Source organism: Acomys russatus, chromosome X (assembly GCF_903995435.1).
Source record: "Acomys russatus chromosome X, mAcoRus1.1, whole genome shotgun sequence".
Classification (NCBI taxonomy): Eukaryota; Metazoa; Chordata; class Mammalia; order Rodentia; family Muridae; genus Acomys; species Acomys russatus.
Window position 1 is genome coordinate 88,665,910 of NC_067169.1, and position 18,163 is coordinate 88,684,072.

At 40.9% G+C, this 18,163-nt stretch overlaps 1 protein-coding gene across 4 annotated transcripts in view; it reads right to left on the reverse strand.

Moving 5' to 3' along the window:
- Nucleotides 1–16,863, reverse strand: part of Lrch2 (leucine rich repeats and calponin homology domain containing 2) — a 76,883-nt gene extending 60,020 nt beyond the window's left edge. For all 4 annotated transcript variants that reach the window (XM_051141427.1, XM_051141429.1, XM_051141425.1 and 1 more), the window contains exon 1: nucleotides 16,491–16,863. In XM_051141427.1, the coding sequence (XP_050997384.1) occupies nucleotides 16,491–16,863 (373 nt within the window). The remainder of the gene's footprint in view (nucleotides 1–16,490) is intronic.
- Between the last annotated feature and the right edge of the window lie 1,300 nt (nucleotides 16,864–18,163).

Here is an 18,163-nt window from a genome sequence, read left to right on the forward strand (position 1 = left end):
TTAATCATTTCATGTATATAGGAAAAATATATTACCTTGTAACCTGTCTCACTACAAAAGTGTAATATCACATTTGGGATAAAGCAACAAACTATGGCAATAACTTAAACTTTAAACAGATAGGTCACTATATTACTGAAGAGACTGCAATTGAAAAGGGTGATTTGACGTGGAACTACCAGTCCACTTTTCCAAATCATGTTGAAGGGAACTATATGCCTTCTTGCCTGATAGAAGGCAGGATTTCTCTTAATGAGTAAAAAATTATCAAATCAGAGAAGTCCTGCACCAGTCAAATGAAAACCCTGCCGTTTTTCCTACCCATCCTTCAGAAATGCTTCCAAAGCGCATCAGTCTTCATCCATACTCTCCTATAGGTATGCTAATTCTGTTGACACATTTCCTCTCTCAGTCAGCACAGAGTATTAGAACTACATTAGAAAATACTAGAAAGGTTTGCACAAAAAGGAAATCCTGGACGTAGTCTTTGGGGATGTAATAATGCCCATTCACAGGAGAGGAGAGGCAGAAGATCAAGTCCCCAAGAAGACCCAAGATGAAAAACAAGCCTGTCAACCCCTTGCCGCTGTGATTAGCAGGACACTTGCAGGATATCTTTTAGTTCCTCTTTTAGGTAAAGTCAGCCTGGCCAGTGCCATAAAAAAAAAACTGCCTCCCAAAAGATGTTCCCATCGAGTCTATCTAGACAAAACTGTAAACAGGTGAGACATAGGAAGAACAATTATCTCTCCCTCAAACAAGTGGGTGGCAGCCACGTGCAGTGGTGCAGTTCTGTAATCCCAGCACTTGCAGCCGCAGAAGCAGGCAGATCTCTGTGAGTTTGAGGCCAGGCTGGTTCCAGGACAGCCAAGACTACACAGAGGAACCATGCCTCGAAAAAAAAAAAAAAGAAGAAGAAGAAGAAGAAGAAGGAAGGAAGGAAGGATGGATGATGGATGAGGTGACAAACTCACCAAAATCTGACCTAAGACTCAAGGGGGCTGACCCCCTTCAACAATGAAGAGTCTTCTAGGCTTCCTGCAGGAGACTGACTGACACAAACTGAGGTCAAAACAGAACCTATCTTAGACTACCTCATTGCCTAAGCCAGTATAGTGCTCACCATCCCAATAAGGATATAATTATTCACTTAGATACAGACCCTGAATTGTCAAGCCCTGTCTTAGGCACGATTCCAATCATTCCCTCCGAACCAAGTCTTTTATTAGGAAAAAAAATGTTACAAACTGGAGACCAGACTACATCTGTACCCTATTTAACCTCAAAGCCAGCTCCCTAATAAATGGAAGGTCACCAGGGCCATTCATCTTCTGTGCTATCCAAAATCTCCCACTTCATAACCAGTGTTCCTCTCTGCTTGGGACACAGCAAACGCAGGCAAAGTTTCTCATATTTCTTCCATTTTTAATCAAATTTAAAGACCTATCTTGTTCCTCGGGTAAGTTTCAAAGCCTTGAAAGCACTTTTAACACATTATTACAAATCCCTAAATGTCAGTATCTTCAGCCACATGGACTTTCCGTATAAAATTCCCATTCTGCCTGACTCAAGGCAAGATGATTCCTAACATACAATTTATGATCTTTGGGTTATTATTGATAAGTTTTCTGTTCCCCTACATCCTATCACAGACCTGCACACTCTCCTCAGTACTATTATTCATAACACTCAATCAACCTTACACTATTTTAAATATTAACAATGTTTTAGTCAACACCCCACAGCCACTTGTCTCAAGACCTTTTTACTTTCACCTAGACTAAACCAAACAGCCAACATTATCAACAACTTGCCTGTTTTTTATTCTTCGTGAATTCCAAAGCAGTCTAAGTTTATTTGGTCAAGGCCTTAGGACCTTTCTTCTTTCCTTGTGTTAGCATGTATCTCCAGTATATGGATAAGCTCTTCATTTGTACTCTTTCTCGCCAATCATCACTCCAGGATTCCATCACCCTCCCAAAGTTTCTAAGCCAAAAGGGATGCAGAGGGTCCCTAGCTGAGACCCAACTCAGTCAATAAACTATTACTTAGTTAATTCAAATGGGCAAAAGATGACATGGGTGGGATAGTCATCTGGATGACTGAAAACAGACAAAGCTGTTCCCTTGTGCTTTGACACTCTGAACCTGGACAGAACTGTCAAACAAACAGGACCTCTAATGGAAAAGAGGGAAGCTGTCATCACAAAATAATAACAGCTCCCAACACTTCATCGACACCTTGAGGAAACTAAACTGCCACTGCAAAGGGTATTAATAATGCTCAGCTCCTGCTTTAGGAGACTATACTTCAGTCACAACCACTCCAGAAACCTGGCCCAAACCTTGGAAGATTCCACTTCACACGGGACACCTGGTTACACTCTTACGGCTATTATTCTCACTCAGAATCTACCAGGAAAAAGCTTCTTCTTGTTCCCTGTATGAGGCTTCCAACTGGTCTGTATGTGAGCTTCAAAACTGTGACCTGGAAGCCATGCTGCAGCTTATGGGATTACAACTGGACCTAGAGTATACCACACCCATGTTCTAGCTCTTTCTTAGTCTTGTGGGGTTAGGCCCAAGGTTTTGCCTATGACATACCCCCATTAACACCTCAGTTAAGGCCATAAAAATATTTCTCCAAATGATCGTTTTCCCACTAATGGTCCATACCATGGGCAAAGCAGTTTGAACTGTGCTTCAAAGTATAGATATAGCTGGATATAGCTGAAGAATTCCAGAGAGAAACCAAGGAGTGACTTTGCAAGAAGCTAAGAACAATGGAAGTATTGAAAAAGGAGGGATGGCTAAGATGCAGAGACAGAAAAAAACCGAGTGTATCGAAGGCAAAAACTTGTCCAGAGTCAAAGATAGGAGCCGAATTCTGAGAACAGAAAGCCGCGGTTGCTGGAAGAGTTTGAGAAAGTCAATGACTAATGAAAGCCCAAGGTCTCTGATACTCATACTCAAAATCTGTAACTTTAGACACTGGTTTTCGTTCTCTCCATCCTGGGCAAGAAGCCTATGCCTTCAACTCCTTGGACAATAAGCTTCAAGCTTTGACAATGTGGAACCATGAACCTCTAGTTCTCTGTGCTTAGAGCTAAAAGGGGAAGCAGGCTAGCTGGATGAGATCTGTTAGGCTGTGATCATATGGTGGGGGAGGAGGTCCCCTTCTGTCAGAGGTCTAGGGGAGGGGAATAGGGTGAAAGGGTGGGAGGGAGGACGGGAATACAAGTGAGGGGATGAAAATTAGGATATAATCTGAATATATGATTTAAAGAAAAAAGAAATAAATACAAAAGAAAACATTTTTAAAAAATATCACTGAGCTTGGGGGGGAAAAGACGCACAGGGTTTGAAAGTCCAGGCTATAAGCCCCTGTAACTCAGGACTGGATAAGGAAACTTATCTGTTGCTTTGCCTTGATTCCTATGTTTATAGAGTAAAAGTAAAAGAACCCAGAAATTCATGACACCAAAATAATATAAATAAAGGAGAGAAAAATGTCAGTCATTAGGGTCTGATAAAGCTGGAAGAGAAGAAGCAAGGAACACAAAGTGCTGCTGTTTGTGAGGGCCTATACGCTCTGATCTATAATAGTGGATAGCTCTTCATGACTTGCAGACAGGAGATTTTAAGTGCACTCATGGCAAAGGGAGGACAGGAGACAAAAGCGAGAACAAAAAACTGGAGCACCCCATGCTACGACAAAACAAGAAATAATTCTAAAACGAATCACAAATGTTCACTTGTCTCTCCGTTTGTCTTGGTCATCATTATCTCTCTGTAATTAGGACGTTCAAGACTGAGTCTGTGACCCAGCCAGTCTTAGTAGCTCATAATTATAATCCTTGCATTTGTGAGGCCGGGGCAGAGGATTATTGTGCATTTGAGACCAGCCTGTGTCACAGAATGAGTTGCAGAGCAGTCTGGGCTATAGCACAAGACTCTGACTCATAAAATAAAAAAGACTGAATTTGCTAGAAGGATGCATTCATCTTTAAAAATATTCTGTCCTTCACTATTTTTAATGCCACCCTTACTATTTAATGCCATGAAAATATTTAAATCAATTATACTCAATAATTAATCTAAGTATTTTAAATTCTCTAACTCCTTTTTTTAAAGCATCCCATTGTACCATATAAGAATATGTAAAAACCAAAAAACAGAAAATATAAAAAACAGCTTATTTCCAAACTGTTATATTTTAATGATATTTATGCTTGTGAAGAATGATATGTTCTTTTTTTTTTCTTTCTCTCTAGCACGTTTTTCTGTTTTTATTTCAGAGTGTTCTTTTAATTGCAAGCATGCCTGTGTATGCACCTTTTCATTTGCATTCAGGCACACATGTGTCTCAGTGGACGTGTGTGCGTGGAGGTCACAGGAAATCTTCAGTGTTGGACCACACTTTTCCGCTTATCTGACACAAGATCACTCATAGTTCCTATGGTTTACTACCACCCAGCAGGGTATCTGGCCTGCCAGCTCCTGAGGAGTCTCTTGTCTCTGCTTCCCATCTCATGTAAGAGTTCTAGAACTGCAGATGTGCAGTATGCCAGCCAGTCCTAGGGACTGCACACACAGGCCCTCATGCTTCCACTACAAGCACTTCGCTGGCTCCAGAAAAAAAAAAATCTTTGTAGAACCTTTCTTTTTCAGTTAAAAAATATACATATATTCCTGGAACTTACGTGGGCGATCCCAGCGAGGAATCCTAGTAATAAGCAATACTGACCAAACAGGCTATTTTCTGTAACCAGCCAAGGTTTCCGTAGTGGAACCAGGACATCAACCCAGCCACAAAACTGTTCCTGACCCACACTTGTCCTGCCTACAAGATGTGCTGGGGCAATGATGGCTCAACTTGTGGGAGTGGACAACCAATGACTGCTCTAAATTGAGGCCCAAGCCACGGGAGGGAGCCCATGCAGGACACTACCTGGATGGCCAGGAACTGGAAGCTGGATGACCCAGAGACCTGGGATAGAACCAAACACAGACAAGACCTTCCTCACTATATCTCCTAAATACTGTATCAGAATTTCTAATCAAGACAACTAGGCAAGAAACAGAAATAACAGGCACCATACTACAAAAAGGAGTACATTTTCATCAGGGATGCAGCCTCTGAAATGTCATCCATACTCCAGTAGATGGTCCTACATCCAAGCCTATACAGATAGCACTAAACAGACTCTGGGTTAAAGCAAAAAGAGCACATGAAGTTTGGAAGTAAAGGTGATAGGGAGAGATGGGAGACAATGTCAAGAGGAGGGAATAATGGGTATGGATTTGGTCAAAACACATACCATGCATTTATGATGTTCTCAAGCAATGAAAAGAGCAACACGAGGAAAACATTCAGAGGCCCACCTGCTGCATGGCCCGCCTGCCATGGGCACCACTGCATTGTGCAAGTATGTGGTGGACAGATAGGAGAGAAAGAGAAGCCAAATTGCTTGAGCACTATGAAGAGAGGGGGAACTGGAAATTCAACAGTGGAGAGGAATAGTCTGGTGTGATAGACTGCACTGCCATGGTGAAGTCGCAGTCTATCCTGCTGCTAAGGGCCATGTCTGAGTTGGTGGCCATGCAGCAGCAGATGTCTGTGGCCCATATTACTACCAAAGGCCTAGCAGACATCTCTAATCTGGGCTGGCCTCTGGGACCATACTGATGTCCAAGAAAGTACAGAGCTGGTAGCACACCACACTGGCTGTGGCACTGGGGAGAGATGGCCCCACCCCTTACTGGCTGCAGCACTCTAGAGAGCATCTCCCTGCACCTTCCCTGAGCAGCACAGGAGAACTGATGCTAGTGGCAGGAGACAGGGTAAGCCAGCCCCCAGGGCATGACAACAGGAGAGCTGGCCCTGCCCCTGGGTGAGCCAGCTGGGGCAGTGCTGGAGCACTGGCCCTGGCAGTGTGGGTGCAGGAAAGCTGGTGGGCTGACCAACTCAGCTACTAGCCAGGCTCAAGTTGGCCCAACCCAATCCCATCTGGTATACACGAAGGGGCCGGTCCTGCAGATCCAAAGCTGCAGTTATCTCCATGGCACAGGGCAACAGGATATCTGAGAGGAGTCCTGGAGAGGATCCAGTATTGATAGTTCTGCAGAAACCAGAGGCCCAAAACCAGACCAATGACTCAGTGCAATAAACATTTGTAAGTAAAGCTGCTTGAGCAAAAGGATATACTGTGTGACACACCATGACACACTACAGTTTCCATCGCAAGATTTCTTTTTTTGTGTTTGTTAATTTGTTTCGGTTTTTTGTTTTCTTTTGAGGGAAGGTTGCAAGAGCAGAGGGTGGCCATGAAAGGATGGGAAGATGGGTGGAAAAGACTCACGAAAATACTGTTTTAAATTAGAAAAATAGGCCGGGTGGTGCTGGCGCACGCCTTTAATCCCACCACTTGGGAGGCAGAGGCAGGAGGATCACTGTGAGTTCGAGGCCAGTCTGGTCTACAAAGCGAGTCCAGGACAGTCACGGCTACACAGAGAGACCCTAACTCGAAAACCAAACAAAAAAATGGAAAAATAATTAAATATGTGGGATAAGTATTCATGCACTCTCTTAGAAATGTCCATGGAGTTCACCTAGTAGGAGCCACGACCAAGCCTGATCTCTGATATGTGTATAGCGCGCACACACACACATACACACACACAAACACACACACACACACACAAGATTTCCATGGAAATATACACTGTAAACCATTTTGAACATTGAAATATAAACTAGCAATTCTATTAGAAAGTATATAAAAGAAAACGTTTACCCATATAGAAGAGACATATTTAATGTTTATAGGTAAATTGTATGGAGGAGAAAAGGGGGTAGCATAAAAAAGTCATTGGAGGGAAAGTGAACAAAGAAATAAAGTGAATAATAGTGTAACTACCAAAACAACAAAATAAAGCTTCACACACACACACCAAAAATAAAAAAGAATGTCTTAGCAACTTAATATTGGGCAAGAAAATATAAAAAATACTACAGTTAAAGAAAACATAGGTGTGATATTAGGTTTCACTTTTTGAAGCTTTAAACAAGGAATAAGAAACTGGGACTTTGAAATGTTTTGTTAGGAAGCAGCCTATTGGCTTGGATGTGTTTTAGCAACAACTGACAATCCTAGTTCCACAATGCAAAGCATAACCTAACAAGTGTGGAGAACCAACTTAAATCGAAGCAAAGATGAGGCAGAAAGATCAGAAACTGTGAGAAACTGTTGACAAGGCCAGTTCAAGAGGAACCTGAATACAATGGCAGGGAAGACAGACAGGAAGGAAACACATCTGAAAGTTATTCACAAAGTTCTGGGGAACAGGCACCAGTTTCTAACTGATGGAGAGGTTGAGAGAAAGGAAAGAGACTGAAATAAAATACACCCACATTCCTGACCTGAGTGATGACGGTCAAGAGTTAATTATCTGATAAGCTGAGTTTGAGGAAAGTCTGGGATGTCAGTATTCAGGAAGTTCCCTCCTACTATGCAGAGCTATGTGATCGTCTTTCTAAGCCAAGCTTGCATATTCTTTCTAAAGTTCTGGTTGATATTCCAATAGTCCAATCAAATGTCAACCCAACCCCTAAGCATGCAATGCACATTGTTCTCATTTACAACACTTAACCTTCTTCAAACCTAAGGTTCTGAAATGATGGTTACCACTGAGAGTTTTAGACAGAAAAAATTCCATTGCGGGATAGCTCCTTTTTTTGATGAAAGATGCATCCTTCATCTCTACTGACTAGACGTTATCACCACCAAAACCCAAATTATTACAATCAAAACTGTTTCTAGGCACTTCAAACTACGCGATGAAGGCAAACTACGCACACAGGTGAACATACACATTGAGGACAATATTGAGAATCCTGCCTGTGTAATATGTAAGAGTTCTTATTCCATGGGACCATTGATTCAGGTCTTTAAAAGCCACATTACAAACTTTGCAAATCCCTTCCTGCATGCTCACTAAAGAGGGAAAAAGACAGTTGCTATATTCAAATTAATATTTTCAACTTATTTTTATTGTATGATGTAGGATGTGCGTGTGTGTGTGTGTGTGCGCGCGCGCGCACGTGCCAGTGACCAAGGAGGCCCAAAGAGAACAACAAATACCTCTAGACGTTTAGATGGTTAGATGGTTTTAGGCCACATGAGCTGGCTACTGGGAACAAAACTTCCCCCTCTGGAAGGGGAGCAAGTGCTCTTACCACAGAGAAACCCTGTCTCAAAATAATAACAACAACAATAATAATAATAATCCAAAAAATAAAAGCCATTTTTGAGTGAAATCCAGTCATATATGTTGTAGAATTGTATAGTCTCCATAGAGTTCATAGGACAATTTTGAAGTTTGTATGGAAGGGTAGAACTAGTGAACTGACTCCACAATGTTGTCCTATGAACTCCACACACATGCTGTGGCATGCATATGTAAACACACATCTCATGTACACATGAATGTGAATGTGAACATATAGACACACTGATAAATGAATTTTTTAAATAGAAAACAGTAGGCTGGAGAGACGGCTCAGCAGTTAAGAGCACTGGTTGTTCTTCCAGAGGACCTGAGTTCAACTCCCAGCAACCACATGGTGGCTCATAACCATGTAAAAGTTGAGATCTGGTGCCCTCTTCTGGCCTGCAGACATATGTGCATGCAGAACACTACATGATAAATAAATAAATCTTTAAAATAGAAAACAGTTCTGTCACAAATTAGAAGAGAGTACCCACAATCACAAATGTTCACAAATAGTAAAAGATTTCATTCTTTCATTCATTCACGCATTCATTCACACACACACAAACACACAGTGTACATATATATATATATATACAGTATTATATCGATATACTATTATATATAATCCATATAGATATATTCATTCATTCCATCAGTTCTGTTCCTCTAGAGAAGCCTAACAATTTATAATCTAATTGAAATATAAAAATTTAAACCTTAAGCAACATATTTCACCAAACATAGAGTATCCAAACCATCCATTTCTGTGTATATTTATGCCGTATTATGAATCAATAGCCTATTTTTGTTTTGTGGTATCAGAACCAAACACAGGGATTTGTGCGTGCTAGTCAAGCAATCTAACACTGAATTTTTAACACTGAATTACACTCCTAAAGACTTTGTTGTTGTTGTTTGGGTTTTTCATTTGTTTGCTTGCTTTTGTTTTTTGTTTGGTCTTGAGACTGTTAGCCTTAAGTTCAAACTACTACTGCCTTGGGACTAGATAAAATGGATCCACAGTTAAGAGTGATTGCTACACTTGCGGAAGAAGACAAAGGTGTTGGCTCCCTGAACCTGTGCATGGTACTTCACAACTACCTGTAACTCCAGCCCCAGGGGGTCCAAAGCCCTCTTATGGACCTTCATATACCTTCACTCACAAATGCACATACCCACACAGAGACACACACATACAACTAACATTATATGGACTGAGCAGGTTAGATTTAGGAATATACATGTATATTCATATACATACATGCATAGAATAGTAATAGTGAAAAAGGAGGTCATGGACTTAAAAGGAGAATCAGGAGGGGTACACAGGAGGATTGGAAGGGAGAAAAGGGAAAGGGAGATGTAATTATTTTATAATCTTGAAAGAAGAAAGAATACATTACTCTTGGCCTTTCGAAGGCTAGAATTACAGATGTATATCTACATACATCCAAGGTTTTTTTCTTTATAGTCTACTGGAGACGTTTCCAAAGTAAGAGGTCTAAGAATAATTCGTTATTCCAGCCTAATGTTTTCACATATAAAATCATGAAAGGCTATGCAAGTAAATAAAACATGGAATGATATAGAAAATAATGATATCCATGAAGTTAAATAAGTAGTTCCTTTTACAAGAAGTAATTCGTTCAATATTTGCATTAAGAGTCCCATAATTAGCTAGCCATGGTGGCACACACCTGGAATCCCAGCACTCTGAGAGGCAGAAGCAGGCGAAACCTGTGAGTTCAAGGCCAGCCTGATCTACAAAGTGAGTCCAGGATAGCAAAGGCTACACAGAGAAACGTTGTGTCGAAAAACAAACAAAAAAAAAGTTGTACAATAAGGAGAAAACATTCCCAGTGGATACAGCACAGAGATATTCCTAACTGACACTCTGCTATATATGCTCCAGGAATCCCTGAAACTCTTTCAAACACAAAAAGTACTATGTGTTCTTCCAGTATCAAAGCATTATTTGCTAGGAGAAAATACAGTATGCATTATATATGAAGAGCGTCAACTGGAATTAGTTTTAAAATATCTCTATCTTCCAATTCAAGTTAAGTTGTTACTTTACCTTGCAAACTTGTAACAAAAAAAAAAAAATAGAGATAGCTACAGGATTGGTTCCAGAGTAAATCAGTTCAAGGTTTAGCAACTCAAATATAATCTACAGCTATTAAAATATGAGTCAACTCTGAAAAATGTGCTGCACATTCCATTTTTTAGGAAGACAGTCCATAAAGAAAGGCAGATACTTGATTCAGGTCAAAAAATTAAATCACAAACTCGTTCCAGTAAATGCAATGGCAAGACCTTCAACTACAAGACCAAGTCAAATGTTGTGTCTATCTCGCTCCATTTTACAATCGAATAGGATGTACCACATCCTACAGTTGAAGAGGTGAGCCAACACATGTAGGAAATCCTAGAGTCAATTCCTGATTTACAGGAAAAATATGTGATTATCCAGGACACAGCACAATCTGGCAAAAAAGAATTCCTAAATCTATTTTACAGACCTACTTGTTGTGGACATAAAAGTTACTGTATGCAAGTAGGCTCAAACACATCCACTTTCTTGTAGCACTGGTGACAGAGGAAGCTGTAAAAATGATCAAAATATTTTTGGGGTAACCAGTAAATTCTTATTTTATTTTATTTTATTTTATTTTATTCGTTTTTGTTTTTCGAGACAGGGTTTCTCTGTGTAGTCTTGCTGTCCTGGAACTCACTCCGTAGACCAGGCTGGCCTTGAACTCAGAACTCCATGTGCTTCTGCTTCTCAAGTGCTGGGATTAAAGGCGTGCACCACCAACGCCACCGGGCTCAATAAATTCACTTTAATAGAACAAATTATCACACTTTCCAGAAAGCTCATATAAGCAGGCCACCTGAAAGAAGATACTACACTGAGGTTAAGTGGCTTTCCTAAAACAGTAGAACAACTTTTGGGCCTCTTTTTTTAATATCCTTTGATGGGTGAGAACTTTTATGAAGGAGAGTTGAGAAATTGAATACACTCAAAATGATCATGAGGGCACACCATCAACTGATTTCAAGTAACATTGCAAATGTATCTTAAATGTTAATCTTTCCATGAGGCAGCCATAATCATGCCATTTTCCATCTTAGCAAGCCTTTTAGAGGCAAAAGGCTTCATGGCTACATAATTTGAGGACACAATGTACAGTTTACAAACAGGATGAGCTATAAGCCAGGGATAGCCAAGAAAACTAAAAAAAATAATAGGTTCCTAACAAGCTCATATCATACAACATGATAAATAGATACAAAATAAAATTGTAATATAACTTGAACAATTCCTAGTTTGGTTTTGAACCTCTGGACAGCCTTATGTTAATTAACCTTAGGTTATTCACTAAACTTCTGTATTTTCATTCACTCAGTCCAAAAGTATTTACATTTATACAACCTCGACTGTACACTTAAATCACCTGGGAAGACTTTGTTTAAGTGACTTGGCCACAGAGACCCTGATTTAATTGGTCTGGGGTAAGGCCTTGACATTAAAAAAAAAAAAAAAAAAAAAAACATGTAATTTTAACGTCTAACCAAAGCAGGAAACACTGGTCTATTTCATCTTATGCATGTATGAAGGACAGGAAAATAGCACAGAAAGCCTTCCCTTCCTTCTTTGGAAATTTATCGATTTCCCTCAAGTCAATATTGTTCTAGCTCATTTTCCAACCACCACTTAATTAGCAGAATAGCATGCCTGCTATTTTTAGCTCATTTCCAACCACTGCTTAATTAGCACAACAGTATCTTAGCTATTTTCCTTTCTTCAAATCTCTTCTTCACCCAGTAAACCACCTCATGCTTGTCTAACTAATCAGTTTTGTTCTGAAACATGAACCCACTAAGAGTCGTTGTAAATACAGTGTAACAATGCCATCAAACAGAATCATCTTTAAGAAAGTAGTGTGTATCAGTATGTATATGCTTGTGTATGTGTGCATGCATAACCTCAAATACAACCTCAAATACCCTCCATTCACCTTCAGTTCTGAGGAGCCTACTTTCATTTACATAAAACGAACATGACATCTGTATTCAAAAACATTGCTCCTAAATACTACATAGATAAATTTTGTCAAAACAAATGACAAGTGACTCACAAACTGATAACTCATTTAAATGAAAAAGAGACTACCACAAGTTCTATGTTACTCTACCTGATCTTGATATGGTCCTGACAATGAACACAAATTTGAATGACAAAAAAATATTACATGATTGGCTCTCCTTCTCTTTTTCTTTTTTCTTTTGTCATTTTGTTTTATTAATTTTTAAATAAATTCACTTTGTCCTACTTAAGTCGCAAATAAAAACATTGATTTTTTTTATATATACACAGCTGGTTTAAGGAAGACACTCAAGAACTTGCCCAGTCCCAAGTCTGTCTGTCCATCTCAGTGAACTGCTACACAGTCACAATGACCATTCTAAAGAGAAAAGACTTCACTCAGGCTGTTACACTTTTACTATCAATTACATTTTTCTTCACTTGTCCACCACAAAAAAAATTACAAACATGTGACAGAGTTGAAACCAGGAAAGAAAAAATGTATTTGTACCCTCTTTCAAGACTCACATGTCCTTTTACCTGCACTCTATCCATCCTCATCACCTAATATTATCCTCTTTGTTGCTTTTCTAAATATTATAACTACACCCATATTTACAGCGGTTTACATATATACACATACACAATATAGTCCAGGAAATAAAATTGCTAATCAACAGATACTTTTCAAAAGAAGAAACAAAAAGGGTGTGTTTTTTCAAAGAGTGTAACATCAGTAGTCATTGGGGAAGTGCAGAGTAAGCTTACTTTGAGACTTCACCTTACCCAGTCAGAATGGCTATCATCAAAAAAATCTAATAGCAAATGTTGGAGTTGTTGGGAGAGTAATCCTAATTCACAAAACAAAAGAATCCCCACCAGTTCACCCAGCTATCCCACTCCTGAGCATACACTCAAAGGGCTCCATACTTTATAAGGAAGCTGCACATCCACGCTTCTTGCTGCTGTATTTACAATAGCAATAAAATGGAACCAACTAGGTGTCCAATTACAAATGAGTAGACAGTGAAAATGTGGTACACATACAAAGTCAAATATTACTCTGCTGTTCAGAAAAAAAGTGAAATTTGCAGGCAAAAGGATGGGTTTGGAAAGTATAATGTTAAGCAAGATAACCCAAAATCAGAAAGAGAAAGTCTGTATATTCTTCCTTATATTTGCCCCATAACTTAAAATAAAGCTGAGTTATTTTGAGAAGTCCTAACTAAAGTGATTGTTCATGTGTATAATCTGGTGAGACTGAGTCAGGAGGATTGTCTCAAAGTCAAGGCCAACCTGGGAAACAAAGTGAATTCAGTCCTAGCCTGAAATACAGAGACTCTGTCTTCAAAAGTTGGATAGGGAGAGCCAGGAAAATGACAATGGGTAAAGTCTCATCGACAACATAACAACGGGCGTCCAAATCCCCAGAACCTATGTAAAGGAAAGACACAGTAGCTCAGATATTTGCAATCACAGCACTCCTTCAGGAAGGCAGGAGGAAGAGACAGTAGAATCCCTGGGGACTCATAGACAAACTTGCCTGGAATAACCAAAGGCCAGGAGACTCCTACCTGAAGGTAGAAGGTAAAAACTGATACACAAGCTACTCCTCTGATGAGCACATGCCAGCCACGGCACCCATGTACCAGCAGTCATATGCACATGTTGGCACACACTGGGTATCACACACAAAGGAGGAAGCAGGAAGAGAATGAAAAAGAAAATGAAGAAAATACCCAAACAAACCCACCTTACTCAGCAGCTAAAGCAAGTATGAGTGTCTATGTTCAATCCCCAGTTTCTACATAAGAAACGAAATAGGTGGGCATGGTTGTTTATTTGAAACCCCAGTGCTAGAGAGAGGGGAAGACAGATGGATTCTCAGGGTTCTCAAACCAGCCAGCCTAGCCCACTTGACAACCCCAGAGCAGTGAGAAACCCTATCAAAAAAAGAGGGGGGGAGGCACTGCACCTGAGGTTGACCTCTGGCCTTCACACTCATGTACACATTTACATATGCACCTTCACACGTGTTCGCACTGTGTGAAACACAAACACACACACACACACACCAAAAGATACACCATATAGACACTAGTAAAGAGTAAGATGGGAGGGATCTGGGTATGTAGACCGCTTGAATAGCATATGCAAAACGCTGAGTCTTCAGTACCACCACCAACCAACAAAAAGATTATGGTTAAGTAACTGTTTAACAAGAACAAATACGGTTCTCTGTTGTGCTGAACCTTGCCTCGGAAAACCAACAGAAGGCTTAAAAAGCAAATGATTATGAAGGAATAAAAGGATGCTCAGGTTTGCGAGAAACGTCATTATACAATAAAAGCACCATAGAATGGGAGCCCTAACCACGTATATACCTTTAAAGTGGCTCTCCATATCCCCAGGGAGAGCAAGCCACAAGCATAAAAGGAAAATAAAGCCAGCACTGTCACATAATTCCTGGGGAATTCAAAGAAAGAAAAGACTGCTATGGATTATGGAACCTGGTTCTTGGAAAAATCTCACACATGCAAACAACCTCATATAAAAATGAGGCAGAATTACATAAAATATATTAGAGGGGAAGGAAGCTAGTGGAAAAGAAGGTAGAAACATCTGCAGAGATAAGGTTGCAATAATTAACCTGGTGTCAGACAGTGACAGCTAAGATGCTTAAACTTGTCCTACAGGTAGAAGGAACCTTTACAGGTTATAAAGAACAGTAAGAAAAGCAATCCCTACAAAGATGCATCATGGAGCCATTTTTCTTGAAGCTTCTGAAGAACACAGCAAGGAGCACATGATGACAATACCTATCTACATACGTATGTGAATAGTGTTTGAGAAATCTATTCTTAGTAAAGGTGTAAACATTGAAACATGTTTCCAAAATACAAAATCTAGAATTGATTATGCATTTATAGTTTTTAGGATAATGCCTAAGAGAATTACTGAATAGGAAGCTTCGATTCCATCTTTTCTTCCTCTTCCATCCTCTGCCTCTGCATGTATCTTGCTTTGATGTCAAGAAACTGAATGCACGCCAATTGTCCTGTTTGTAAACAGGCTGTTTGTGGCTTCTCACTATGCAGGAATTTACTATATTGCTTCAAAATCACTACCCCTCTTCAAACATTTTGGTGCATAATTCCTTTCAGCAGAGTATATTGGGCACATAAATTTTAAAAAATTAAAGATTGGGAAAAGAAACAAATGCAACTTTTTGCAAACCTAAACAAAGCTAAAAAATAAGCGGCATGGGTTCAGAAGGAGAGTGAATTCATGCCAACAACAACAATAAAAAAAAATGCCAGGCACAACAAAGACTAACAGAGATAGGATAATCCATTAACCAGCAACTCCACAAGAAATAGAAATCTTTTTCCCACAAATACCCATCCTTTTTTTTTTCTTAGCTTTTCTGCTATAAAATTTAAAACTGACATCACTCAAACTGGACTACCTTTCACCCAATAACTAAACACTTAAATGACTGATGATTTAATGTCCTAGTACAACAAATACTAATCTAACCATCATCACCTCGCAACACCAGGAAAATGAAAAATAAAATAAAATAAAATTCTATAGGGCATACATGAGAAGAAAAAGACCTAAATACCCTAAGATGATTAAACAAATCCACCATAAGATCACAGACAAACAGCAAGCCTTACTCTGAAAAGGACTATGCCATTCTGGCAGGCATGGATGCCTTCAAGGAATATGTAGAGATTAAGATATTCTGCATTGTCTGTTTTCAACTCCCCTCACCCCTCCCACCTACTCAAGGTTGAGGTGGAGAAAGATAGGACCAAGAGTTGAAAGTGCATTCAGGAAGGTGTCAATAAGTCCCTTCTGCCTGTATTGGTACAACTCTCTTTAACAATAATGCCCCTAACATCCCAGCCAGCTTCTTCATCTTCCCTGGGCTACTGGCGCCCCTCTTTCCCACTGCCTGCATTGCCCCTAGCAGTCAGAGGAGGCTGCTAAGATTCCGGGACTCCCGCCGCCTCTGCGCGCCAGCCCAGCAGAGTCCAACAGGGCGGCCACGCAGCCACCCACTCCCCATCCTCCTTACAGGCCCCGCTTCCCCTCCCCCCTCCCCAGCCTGTCACCTGCTTGGGTGGTGTCCGTCAGGTCGTAGCCGCTGCCCGGGAAGTCTCTGAGTTTCCTGCCACTGAGGCTCAGGATGCCAGAATTCCCTGCCTCCTCCAGGGCCCGGTCCAGGCTCCTCACCGTGTGCTGAGGCTGCAAGCTCCCCGGGTGCCACTGCGGCCCATTGGGGAACGGCTGACCAAAAAGAGTCGGTACCGGGATGGGCACCGCCACGGTCCCGCCACAGCCGCCACCTCCTCCCGCCCCAGGCCCGCCACCTCCTCCGCCACTACCACCTCCTCCTCCTCCAGCCGCGCCACCGCCACCGCCACTTCCACCTCCACCGCAGCCGCCGCCCCCACTGTTCCCACCGCCTCCCTGACTCGCCGCCATGTTCCTGGGAGAGAGAATAGCCCCCGACAATACTCGGAGCCTGGGCTGCGAGTAGAGGGGGTTCTTAGGACGCATGCGCAGGCTGGGGGTGGGAGGGGGGGCGAAGGAGCTGGTGGGAAGGAACCCCAGGCCAGTGGCTAGGAGGTGTCTTGCACACAGAGGACGTTGGAACGTGCTCAACGTTTGTCTAAAGAAAACCGAGGATCCAAGGAAGGATGCTAAATCCAGGGTCTGCTGCTTTGGGTACCAAAATCTTAATGAAGAGGTACCAGGCTAACAGGAGGTCGCTTGGGCTCTGTGCCTCCTCCCCCTGCTCTCAGATCTCTCAGATTGCTTCGCCTTTTCATTCTGCAAAACAAAAACAAAACAAAACAAAATGTGAAGCGGGAATGAAAAGACTCCTTCCAAAAAACAGCTCTTTGGAAGATTAGGAAAGCAACTGACTGAGAAACGTACTACAAATGCCTCAGGGATCATCTCTTGGTGCTAATATACTAATAGAAACGCCGAGGAGGAAAATGAGTGCAGTATTGAGAATAAAACATAACATGAACTCTGCTATCCTTTATAAGTCCAAAGTAGGAAAAGACCTTAGACATTTTCAAGGAAGCCTCTCCTTGCACGAGTCTCAGACAAACTGCTGCCTTCCAAACTTAGAAACAGAGGTCTCCTCGTTCTGTTTGAAGTTGTTCCAAGAACTCCAAAATATCTCCAGTTTCTTCTCATCACGTCAGTATTGGATGATAAAAAACGCTTTGATCCTCAAACAATCTTAGAAAGTATTTTTGAAATACAGGTTTTGGTATAAATGGAATTCTGAGGATTTAATGCTGGGAAGTTGAAGCTGATCAGTCTCTGGGTTTAGAAATTCCCTTTTACGACTTGAAGAGATGTTTAATCTAGAGGTCAAAGAAAGTTGAAAGACATTCATAAGACATACAGAGGCTCCATAATCTGACCCCAATCTTTTTAGAGAGATAGTGAGCTTTTTAAGCCGCTGCTCAAGTTTGCACTATCTGCGAGTCTCCCCTCTCCTAACCCTAACCCTAACCCTGACTCTGACTCCTCTCACTAATACTCAACGAAGTTACTGGGGAAAACAATCACAATGCTTTGGCATGTCCTCTTATCACTGATTCCACTATCTCAATCTTCATAAATTTGAACAATGTACCACAGTGGCAGAGAAAACAACACAGAAAAGAAAAGCAATTCATTTGAATGGCCTTGTGTCCATATAGGGTTAATTTAAATGACTATGTTAAAAGAAATTACACTCACATTGGACATGCATCACAGA